The sequence below is a fragment of the Somniosus microcephalus genome, chromosome 1 (genome assembly GCF_052327205.1).
Source record: "Somniosus microcephalus isolate GS21.2 chromosome 1, FLI_Smic_1.0, whole genome shotgun sequence".
In the NCBI taxonomy this organism is placed as follows: domain Eukaryota; kingdom Metazoa; phylum Chordata; class Chondrichthyes; order Squaliformes; family Somniosidae; genus Somniosus; species Somniosus microcephalus.
The window spans coordinates 441581345-441593916 of NC_140987.1; the positions used below are offsets into that span (position 1 = coordinate 441581345).

At 45.6% G+C, this 12572-nt stretch overlaps 1 protein-coding gene across 3 annotated transcripts in view; it reads right to left on the minus strand.

Annotated features, from left to right (window-relative positions):
- The window catches only part of radx (RPA1 related single stranded DNA binding protein), a 96892-nt gene that overhangs the window by 46597 nt on the left and 37723 nt on the right, over window positions 1–12572 (minus strand). For 2 of the 3 annotated variants that reach the window (XM_086001753.1, XM_086001761.1), the window contains exons 8-9: window positions 6220–6333; window positions 1226–1393 (exon numbers count right to left, since the gene is read on the minus strand). In XM_086001753.1, coding sequence (XP_085857879.1) covers window positions 1226–1393; window positions 6220–6333 — 282 coding nt within the window. The remainder of the gene's footprint in view (window positions 1–1225; window positions 1394–6219; window positions 6334–12572) is intronic. The other variant, XM_086001770.1, reaches the window with a different exon arrangement.

Consider the following 12572-nt stretch of genomic DNA (forward strand, 5'->3'; position numbering starts at 1 on the left):
TGAAAGCAAACATGCAGGTGCAGCATGCAGTTAGGAAGGCAAATGGTATGTTGGCCTTCATTGCAAAAGGAATTGAGTACAGGAGCAAGGATGTCTTACTAGTTATACAGGGGCTTGGTGAGACCACACCTGGAGTACTGTGTGCAGTTTTGGTTTCCTTACCTAAGAAAGGATATACTTGCCATAGAGGGTGTCATGAATTTGATCATTCATGGAGAAATGACTCATGAAGTAACACTGGGCGGCCAGCTGGTGGCGCCGTCCAAGGAGTATAAATACTCGGGCGTGGGCCCAGCTTGCTCAGGATGTGTCTGTAACCAGGAACTAGTGATGTAACTAGAATCTCCTGGTTGTGAAACAGTTGATTAAAGCCTTGTTTTATACTCAAACCAAGTGCTCAGTAATCTTTTTACATCAGAGGGAGTGCAGCGAAGGTTCACCAGACTGATTCCTGGGATGGCAGGACTGTCGTATGAGGAGAGATTGGGTCGACTAGGCCTGTATCCACTAGAGTTTAGAAGAATGAGAGGGGATCTCATTGAAACGTATAAAATTCTGACAGGGCTAGACAGACTGGATGCAGGGAGGATGTTTCCCCTGGCTGGGGGGTCTAGAACAAGGGGTCACAGTCTCAGGATACGGGGTAGGACATTTAGGACTGAGATGAGGAGAAATTTCTTCACTCAGAGGGTGGTGAACCTGTGGAATTCTCTACCACAGAAGGCCGTGGAGGCCAAGTCACTTAATATATTTAAGAAAGAGGTAGATAGATTTCTCGACCCAAAAGGTATCAAGGGATATGGGGAGAGAGTGGGAACAAGGTATTGAGATAGAGGATCAGCCATGATCATATTGAATGGCGGAGCAGGCTCGAAGGGCCGAATGGCCTACTCCTGCTCCTATTTTTCTATGTTTCTTCTTCGGAATAGTGCCATGGGATATTTTACATCCAACTGAGAGGGCAGACGGGGCCTCGGTTTAATGTCTCACCTGAAAGACGGATTTAATAAGAAGGCACATGGAGGACTCAAAGGGGAGTCGAAAGGACACTGGGCAAGGAAGAATTGCTGGTTCACCAAGCAGCTGGAATGGATGTCCCAATCGCTCCAATGTGCTTAATCTCTGCCTTATCCTGTTTTCTTTTATTGTGTTAATTCAGTAATGACAGGCGGTCATAGGCACGGCAGAGGAATGCAATCTGCAGCGAGTCCAATATGATTCTTACCGTCAAGATTTTTACAGTAATCTTGAAATAGGGTTGGGACCGGAGGGAATGAATAGTAGCCGCCAACTACAGACTTCTTCAGCACATCCTTCTCACGCTGTCCTTTGATCCACTGAATGAAACCTTGCACTTTTGGATTCTGTGTGTATGGCTGGCCTTTGTGGTTCCCTGAAAATTAATATCAAGAGAGATCTGTCACCAGAATGTGCCAGAGGGGATCAGTATAACGACAGCATTGGGCTTTGCAAAGCAACTATTAACATTCAGCGTTAACAACCTCATCATCAACAGAATGGTCCGCCTAACAGATAGGCTCCTTGTCTAATAGAATCAAAGAGCGCGGAGGAGGCCATTCGGCCCATTGTGCCTGTGCCAGCTCATTGAAAACGCAGTTTAATTAATCCCACTCCCCTGCTCTTTCCCCACAGCCCTGCAAATTATTCCCCTTTGCCACAATGAGGGTGCAAAGGAGATTTACTAGAATGGTACCGGGGATGAGGAACTTCAGCTATGTGGAGAAGCTGGGGTTGTTCTCCTTAGGGCAGAGAAGGTTAAGGGGGAGATTGAAATAGAGGTGTTCAAAATCATGAGGGATTTTTGAGAGAGTAGATAAGGAGAAACTGTTTCCAGTGGCAGGAGGGTCGGTAACCAGAGGACACCGATTTAAGGCGATTGGCAAAAGAACCAGAGGGGAGGTGAGGAGAACTTTTTTTACACAGCGAGTTGTTGTGATCTGGAATGCACTGCCTGAAAGGGCGGAGGAAGCAGATTCAATAGTAGCTTTCAACAGGGAATTGGATATAGTTTTGAAAAGGAAAAATTTGCAGGGCTACGGGGAAAGAGCGGGGGAGTGGAACTAATTGGAGAGCTCAAAGAGCCGGCACCGGCACGATGGGCCGAATGGTCTCCTTCCAGCTGTAAGATTCTATGGTTGAGCTATTACAGCTTCTACTCGGACCTCACCGTCCTTGGCCTCTTGTATTGTTCCACGGAAGCTCATCGTAAACTCGAGGAACACCTCATCTTCCGATTAGGCACTTTACAGCCTTCCGGACTCAATATCGAGTTCAACAATTTCAGATCATAACCTCGGCCCCTATTACTTTTTTACTTATAATTTTTTCCACCCCTTTGTTTTGGGTCCTCCTTTCCCCCCACCCCCTCCTTTCCTTTTGTTTCTCTCTCTCACCTGACAGCTGTCTCTGACCTGCCAGTACACTTCACACCTAATCTCAGCTGCCTTTTGTCTCCACGGGCCTATTTCCATCTCGTCTGGCTTCGAATAGCTTTTATTGTCTCTTTTGTTCGATCGCAGCCTTGCCTTCGATCTATTTTCTTTTCTTTCCAGTTTTGAAGAAGGGTTTCGACCCGAAACGTCAACTCAAATTTCTCTCCACGGATGTTGCCTGACCTGCTGAGTTTTTCCAGCATTTTCTGTTGTTATTTCTACAGATGATTAGTTGGGTTTGTCAATATAGGCAAAACTTTAAGCAAAAATGATTATTTCTTAACGATATCAGCACAGTTTTACTCGTATCTGTCATGGTTTAATATTCACTGTGGAGCAGGAAACCAGCCTTATGGAAATATAAAGGGTTATGGATGAAGGGGAGTAATTAGTCTATGATTTAGTCCTCCAGGTTTCAAATGACACCGCAGTCCCACAAGGGGGAGGCTCGAATGAATTGTGTGCCATTTGAATCCTATGATTAAATTACAACCTTCTATTCACCCTCATCTAGCATTTATTTATAATATATATGCACCGCAGACAAAATAAAGAGCAATGATAAGGACAGTACAAAGCAGTACTAAAATGAGGCTGATTGAAATAGTCATCACTGCAGAATAATACAGACAGCTGAGTCACCGTTTGAAGACGTAGGTTTGGGATTCACTGAAGGTTTGATAAGGATTTTTTAATTTTCTTTAGAATACAGTAGTAGAGTGGAATTTAAGGACAAAAGAAACACAGCTAGGTATAGGCTGTGTTGGAAATTCTTTTGTCTTAATCACTGTGGCAATGAACCTTGAAAGCAAACATCAAAAGATTTAAGGTGATTGCCAAAGAACCAGAGGAGATGAGAATTTTTAATTTTTTTACGCAGCGAGTTGTTGTGATCTGGAATGCGCTGCCTGAAAGTGAGGTGGAAGCAGATTCAATAATAACTTTCAAAAGGGGAATTAGATAAATAATTGAAAAGGAAAAAAACAAATGCTGGGCTCTGGGGAAAGAGCAGGAGGAGTGGGACTAATTGGATCGCTCTTTCAAAGAGCTGGCACTGGCACGATGGGCCGAATGGCCTCCTTCAGTGCCTTATCATTCTATGAAATTCACATATAGCATTTCGAACAAAGGACTTAACTAGTGGCAGCATCAAGTGATTATAAAAGATGTTTGTTTTGTATTCTGTCTGGTTTATTGAAGTATGGTGTTAAATTCTTCAGTAAAATAAGAAGATTTCATGTTTTAATCTGGATCTATAGCGTACAAAAGGAATAGCATGTATGAAATTGACCATCAGCCCACATACCCACACGCCCACGTATCCCCCAGCCCACGTACCCACCCGCCCACGTACCCACCCGCCCACGTACCCACCCGCCCACGTACCCACACGCCCACGTATCCCCCAGCCCACGTATCCCCCAGCCCACGTACCCACCCGCCCACGTATCCCCCAGCCCACGTACCCCCCAGCCCACGTACCCACCCGCCCACGTACCCACCCGCCCACGTACCCACCCGCCCACGTACCCACCCGCCCACGTACCCACCCATCCACATACCCACCTGCCCACCCGCCCGCGTACCCACACACCCACGTATCCCCCAGCCCACGTACCCCCCAGTCCACGTACCCACCCGTCCACGTACCCACCCGCCCACGTAATGAGGAAATCTACATGATATAAGGGGTTAATTTCAAGTGCTTGCTGGGTAAAAGTTTTCAGACTTGACACTGGGCAAGTGTCGATGTGTAACTAGAGCTATTGCACGTACTCGAACTACAGCCAAGAACAGATGTCTGCCCACCTAATGAGAATGTAGAAGTGAAATAATGAGTTCCTTTGATGTACCAATGACCTGATAACTTGTGACCGTAAGCAAAGCTAGCCTCCCAATATATGATTAAAGAGGACCTCCGGTTACACGATTCATGCCCTGTTATAGATTAACGGTTGACTTATGTGTCCAGGATCCTTCTGTCAATATGTTATTTCTACCTGATGATTAATCTAAAATGTATCCTGATAGAGGAACAAAGGAATGTCAATCAAACTTGTTTGTTACACTGTATAAATATGGAACGCTTACGCTGTATCATTGGAATAGTAGCCTCACCCCTTGAGTAGAGGTGCTGATTCCCCTTGCAAGAAGTGAAATAAAAGGCCTGTCCGTCTGACGAATCCAAGTGTGTATTGAGTCATTACCCAGAGCTAAGAAGTAAGGCACTTCTACAGTACCCACCCGCCCACGTACCCACCCGCCCACGTAACCTCCGCCCATGTACCCACCCGTCCACATACCCACCTGCCCACCCGCCCGCGTACCCACACACCCACGTATCCCCCAGCCCACGTACCCACCCGTCCACGTACCCACCCGTCCACGTACCCCCAGCCCACGTGCCCACCCGCCCATGAAACCACCAGCCTACGAAACCACCAGCCCACCATCAGTCATGGAATATCCTGGACCAATCTGCAAAAGGAAAAAATTGGGAAATTCCTTTCCAACCCCCTTACGCAATCGAAACTAATCCAGGAAAGAAAGACTTGCATTTATATTGCATTTTTCACGACCACCGGACGTCTCAAAGCGCTTTACAGCCAATGAAGTACTTTTGAAGTGGAGTCACTGTTGTAATGTGGGAAACACGGCAGCCAATTTGCACACAGCAAGCTCCCACAAACAGCAATGTGATAAGGACCAGATAATCTGTTTTTTTTGTTATGTTGATTGAGGGAGAAATATTGGCCAGGACACCGGGGATAACTCTTCGAAATAGTGCCGTGGGATCTTTTACGTCCACCTGAGAGAGCAGACGGGGCCTCGGTTTAACGTCTCATCTTGAAGACGGCACCTCTGACAGTGCGGCGCTCCCTCAGCACTGCACTGGAGTGTCAGCCTAGCTTTATGCGCTCAAGTCCCAGGAGTGGGACTTGAACCCACAACCTTCTGACTCAGGCGAGTGTGCTACCTGTGCTGACACAGGAGAGCACACAGACCATCAGACCATGCAGCTGGTATTGTACCTACCATCGATAAGACGTGATCTTTCCAATGAGGAACTGGTCCAGTCCTCTCTTGAAGCCACGTAGAGAGTCTACACTCACCACCCGAGCCGGTAACTTGTTCCATAGGTCTCGTATCCTTGCAGAAAAGAAGAAGTGTCCAAAATCTATCCTAATCCTACCCTTAGGTAGCTTATAGACATGACCTCTGGTCAAGCCCAACCTATCGAGTTGAAATAGCCTTTCAAGGGGAACACAGTCAAACCCATTCACAATTTTGTAGTCCTCTATCTAATCACCCCAAAGTCTAGTCATTTATGAAGGGAATAGACCCTTAATGTACCACACAAGGTCTCCAGTATGCAAGGGACATTCAGCTTCATAACAATGCAACTCCACCCTATAATAACAGAAAACGCGGGAAAAACTCAGCAGGTCAGGCAGCATCCGTGGAGAGAGAAACAGAGTTAACTTTTCAGGTCGAAGACCTTTCGTCCACCCTATAAATTCAATTTTTAAAACGATGGCACCTGTGTGGGCCTGGACTGCCCCCTCGAGCACCTTCTGAATTCGCAGCATGGTCTGAGAGTCCTCGGGTTTCATAAGTCAGTGCTGGAACCTTTGCCAATAAACACACCAGAACCAGAGGATGACAGATGTGTACCCAAAGGTACAACACCTGAAATGGTGAACATTTATTACATACACATGGAGACAAAAGATGACATAATGTTCCTAATTCTGTAATGACCCACCGGAGATAGATATCTGACTTTCGTTGGAGGTTGTGAGGTAGGGAACATTGGCGATCGCTCCACCAGGACGGAATTCTCGAACTACTCTCATCTGTGTGCACACCAAGTAAGTCACTGCAAGGAAAAAACATTTGTACGTAAGAAGACTTGCATTTATATAGCGCCTTTCATGACCACAGGAGGTCCCAAAGCTCTTTAAGAACAAAGGAAATAGGAGCAGGAGTCGGCCATTCGGCCCTTTGAGCCTGCTCCACCATTCAATAAGATCATGGCTGATCATCCACCTCAACTCCACTTTCCTGCACTATCCACATATCCCTTGATTCCCTTAATATCCAAAAATCTATCGATCTCTGACTTGAACATACTCAACGACTGAGCCTCTACAGCCCTCTGGGGTAGAGAATTCCAAAGATTCACCACCCTCTGAGTGAAGAAATTTCTCCTCATCTCAGTCCTAAATGGCCGACCCCTTATTCTGAAGCTGTGACTCCGGTCCTAGACTCTCCAGCCAGGGGAAACATCCTCCCAGCATCTACCCTGTCAAGCCCTGTAAGAATTTTGTATGTTTCAATGAGATCACCTCTCATTCTTCTAAACTCTAGAGAATATAGGCCTAGTCTACTCAATCTCTCCTCATAGGACAATCCCCCCATCCCAGGAATCAGTCTGGTGAACCTTTGTTGCACTCCCTCTATGGCAAGTATATCCTTCCTTAGGTAAGGAGACCAAAACTGTACACAATACTCCAGGTGTGGTCTCACCAGGGCCCTATATAATTACAGTAAGACCTCTTTACTCTTATACTCAAATCCTCTTGTAATAAAGGCCAACATACCATTTCCTTTCTTAATTGCTTGCTGTACCTGCATGTTAACTTTCAGTGATTCGTGTACAAGGACACCCAGGTCCCTCTGAACACCAAACATTTCTAAATCTCTCACCATTTAAAAAATACTTTGCTTTTCTATTTTTCCTACCAAAGTGGAGAACTTCACAGCCAATGGAGTACTTTTTTCAAGTGGGGTGACTGCTGTAATGTAGGAAACGCGGCAGCCAATTTGCGCACAGCAAGGTTCCGCAAACAGCAATGACCAGATATAATGTGTATTTTTAGTGATGTTGGTTGTGGGATAAATATTGGGCCAGGGCACCGGGGAGAACTCCCCCTGCTCATCTTCGAGTAGGATCTTTTATGTCCGCCCGAGAGGGCAGGTGGGATCGCGGTTTAACGGCTCCTCCGAATATGTTGAGGGACGCGTTAATGTATTCCAATCCATCGCCCGTAGTATTGCACACAGCGCTCGATGCATTCATTAGCTCACTGGTGCCCGTTGCTATGAACGATTGTTATCCTCAGCCCGACTCTGTGCCCTGGACTGCTACTTTGTGACTGGGGCTGACTGGGTTGTGTGTCACACGCACAAGCTTGCTGCACCCTTGGCCACCGTTGTGCGCGAACGGTCGTGCAATGTGGCTCGTGATGGTTTGTGTGATTTGAGACTGCACAGAGTTAAAACAGAAATAAAAATAACGCATTCTGCTCTAACTTAAGTTCCCCACTTCATTCCGTTAATTTTTAACCTCTGTGTTATTACACGGGCAGCCATTGTGTCAGGATGCGCTGTCCTCACGTTCTTTGTGTACACTGAGATTAACCTTTTTTAAGACTGTACAGGCCTCGATTCTCCCATGTGCAACACTGTGAGAGAGCCACATGTGAACACACATACATACCCATTGTGAAGCTGTTCTTGACAAAGGTGGTACATAAAAACAAGTTGTTGTTAAGAATTATATCATAGAATCATAGAAATTTACGGCACAGAAGGAGGCCATTCAGCCCATCATGTCTGTGCCGGCCAACAAAGAGCTATCCAGCCTAATCCCACTTTCCAGTTCTTGGTCCGCAGCCTTGTGGGTTACGGCACTTCAAGTGCATATCCAAGTACTTTTTAAATGTGATGAGGGTTTCTGCCTCTACCACCCTTTCAGGCAGTGAGTTCCAGACCCCCACCACCCTCTGGGTGAAAAAAGTTCTCCTCAACTCCCCTCTAATCCTCCGACCAATTACTTTAAATCTGTGCCCCCTGGTTATTGACCTCTCTGCTAAGGGAAATAGATCCTTCCTATCCACTCTATCTAGGCCCCTCATAATTTTATATAACTCAATCAAGTCTCCCTCTCAGCCTCCTTGGTTCCAAAGACAACAACCCCAGCCTATCCAACCTTTCCTCATAGCTGATATAAGAACACAAAAACATAAGAAACAGGAGCAGGAGTCGGCCATTCGGCCCCTCGAGCCTGCTCCGCCATTCAATAAGATCGTGGCTGATCCAATCTTGGCCTCAACACCACTTTCCCGCTCTCTCCCCGTACCCCTCGACTCCCCTGTAGTTCAAATATCTGTCAATCTCCGCCTTGAATATATTCACTGACTCCGCCTCCACAGCTCTCTGGGGTAGAGAATTCCAAAGATTCACGACCCTCTGAGAGAAGAAATTCCTCCTCATCACCGTCTTAAATGGGCGACCCCTTATTTTGAAACTATGCCCCCTAGTTCTAGACACCCCGACTAGGGGAAACATCCTCTCAGCATCCACCCTGTCAATCCCCCTCAGAATCTTGTATGTTTCAATAAGATCACCTCTCATTTTTCTAAACTCCAATGAGTATAGGCCAACCTGCTCAACCTTTCTTCATAAGACAACCCCTTCATCCCAGGAAGCAACCTAATGAACTTTCTCTGAACTGCCTCCAATGCAAGTATATCCTTCCTTAAATAAGGAGGCCAAAACTGTACGCAGTACTCCAGGTGCGGTCTCACCAGCGCCCTGTAAAGTTTCATCAAAACTTCCCTACTTTTATACTCCATACCCCTTGCAATAAAGGCCAACATTCCATTAGCCTTCCTAATTACTTGCTGTACCTGCACGCTAACTTTTTGTGTTTCATGTACTAGGACCCCCAGATCTCTTTGTACCGCAGCATTTTGTAATCTCTCTCCATTTAAATAATAATTTGCTTTTTCATTCTTCCTTCCAAAGTGGATAACTTCACATTTTCCCACATTATACTCCATCTGCCAAATTTTTGCCCACTCACTTAACCTATCTATATCCCCTTGCAGACTCTTTGGGCTGGATTTTCCTAAGCCCCTGGAGTCGGGTTGGAGGCGTGCGGGCGATAAAAATCGGAGATCCGGGGGTCCCGACCCCATCCCGCCTCCATGTCAATTTCATAGGAGTCGGGTTGCCGACAAGTGCTGGAACCCGACTCCCAGAGGCGGGAAGGGATTAAAGGCAATTAAACTGCCTGTTAACAGGTAGTTAACAGGTAGTTTTTTGCCTATTCGCGATTTTTATTGCTGGTTTGTGGGCTTCCCGACAGCTCCAAACCACGAAAAGTTTTCGAGGCGGGACGTGGGTCTGAGGTCTTGGAGGGGTCGAGATGCCCAGTGTTCAGGTGAGTGAGGGGTGCAGGAGTGCAAAGGTAAGTGTTTTGCAAGTGTTTAAATAAGTTTAACTTACTTTTACTAACCTTTACAGGAGTCCTGCATTCGGTGTCGGGAGTCGGCTGCAAGAACCACAGAAGCTCCGATTTAAAAAAAATCAGCTTCTTGGTTTCTGCAGCAAAATGATTTTAAAGTTATCCTGAGAAAGGACTGAGGCTGAATTAGCAGTTTTTCAGTGCTTGACAGCTTCAAACAGCTGTTAAACACTGATATTTCATGTGCCAAAAGCTTTTGACAGATGAAATGTCAATCTCTGACGTCACCTGTTGCCGGGTGGCCCTTAATTGGCCTGCTGAGCCCACAGGGCGGGCTCAACAAGGTCAATCAGAGGAAAACCCAGTGGGTTGGCCACATCTCCATGGAGGCGGGACAACAAGCCCGAATGTGGGTTTCCCACCTCCAACCCGCCCCCGTAGCAAAATCCAGCCCTTTGTGTCCTCCTCACAACTTGCTTTCCCACCTATCTTTGTATCATCAGCAAATTTGGCTACAGTACACTCAGTCCCTTCATCCAAGTCATTAATATAAATTGTAAATAGTTGAGGCCCCAGCACTGATTCCTGTGGCACCCCACTAGTTACTGATTGCCAACCGGAAAATGACCCATTTATCCCGACTCTCTGTTTTCTGTTAGTTAGCCAATCCCCTATCCATGCCAATATATTATCCCCAACCCCGTATGCTCTTATCTTGTGCAGTAACCTTTTATGTGGAACCTTATCGAATGCCTTCTGGAAATCCAAATACACCACATCTACTGGTTCCCCTTTAGAACATAAAAAGAACATAGAAAAATAGGAGCAGGAGTAGACCATTCGGCCCTTCGAGCCTGCTCCACCATTCAATATGATCATGGCTGATCCTCTATCTCAATACCATATTCCTGCTCTCTCCCCATACCCCTTGATGCCTTTTATGTCTAGAAATCTATCTATCTCCTTCTTAAATATATTCAGTGACTTGGCCTCCACAGCTTTCTGTGGTAGCGAATTCCATAGGTTCACCACCCTCTGAGTGAAGAAATTTCTCCCCATCTCAGTCCTAAATGTCCTACCCCGTATCCTGAGACTGTGACCCCTCGTTCTAGACCCCCCCAGCCAGGGGAAACATCCTCCCTGCATCCAGTCTGTCTAGACCTGTCAGAATTTTATACATTTCAATGAGATCCCCTCTCATTCTTCTAAACTCTAGTGAATACAGGCCTAGTCGACCCAATCTCTCCTCAGGAGAGAGCCGTTCCGTTGGGACGGACTTCACTTGGCCAGTGCTGGGACTAGAATCCTGGTGAATCGAATAACTAGGGCTGTAGAGAGGGCTTTAAACTAATTAGTGGGGGGGAGGTTTTAAGAGAGCGAAAAACAAAAATGACAGCGGAGAAGGCAATAGAGCAAGGTAGCAGTGGGGGAATTAAAAACCAGAGCGTGTCAGGAAGGGACAGAATGTATAATGATAAAGGTAAAGTAATAAAAGGGGTAAAAGCAGGAATAAATTGTCAGAAAACATATTTGAAAGTTCTTTATCTGAATGCACGCAGCATTCGTAACAAAATAGACGAGTTGACGGTACAAATAACTACACATGGGTATGATCTGGTGGCCATTACGGAAACATGGCTGCAAGATGATCATGACTGGGAACTAAACATACAAGGGTATTTGACAATTAGGAAGGACAGACAGGAAGGAAAGGGAGGTGGGGTTGCTATGTTAATCAAGGATGGAATCACTGCAATAGTCAGAACTGATATTGGGTCAAAGGATCAGGATAGTGAAACAGTTTGGGTGGAGATAAGGAATAATAAGGGGAAAAAGTCACTAGTGGGCATAGTCTATAGGCCTCCTAACAGTTGCAACTCTATTGGTCGGAGTATAAATCAGGAAATAGTTGGGGCTTGTAATAATGGAACAGCTATAATCATGGGGGATTTTAACTTTCATATTGACTGGACTAATCAAATTGGGCATGGCAGCCTTGAGGAAGAGTTCATAGAGTGTATTAGGGACGGGTTCCTTGAGTAGTATGTAACTGAACCAACCAGGGGGCAGGCAATCTTAGATCTGGCCCTGTGTAATGAGACAGGATTAATAAAAAATGTCCTAGTAAAGGATCCCCTTGGAATGAGTGACCATAATATGGTTGAATTCCAAATTCAGTTTGAGGGTGAGAGAGTTGGATCTCAAACCAGCGTACTGAGCTTAAATAAAGGAGACTATGAAGGTATGAGAGTAGAATTGACTAAAGTGGACTGGGAAAACAGATTAAAGTGTAAGACGGTACAAGAGCAGTGGTCTACATTCAAGGAGATATTTCACATCTTTCAAGATAAATATATTCCACTGAGGAAAAAGGGGAGTAAAAGAAAAGACAGCCATCCGTGGCTTAGTAAAGTAATAAAGGATAATATCCGACTGAAAATAAGAGCATATAAAGTAGCCAAATCTAGTGGGAGGATAGAAGATTGGGAAGCATTTAAAAGCCAGCAAACAATAACTAAAAGATTAACTAAGAAAGGGAAGATAGATTATGAAAGTACACTAGCAAAAAATATAACAACAGATAGCAAGAGTTTCTACAGCTATATAAAAAGAAAAAGGGTGGCTAAAGTGAACGTTGGTCCCTTAGAGGATGAGACCGGGAAACTAGTGGTGGGGAACATGGAGATGGCAAAGACGCTGAACAAATATTTTGTATCAGTCTTTACAGTAGAGGACACTAAAAATATCCCAACACTGGACAAACAGGGGGCAATGGGGGGGGAGGAGCTAAACACGATTAAAATCACTAAGGAGATGGTACTCGGTAAAATAATGGGACTTAAGGCGGATAAATCCCCCAGACC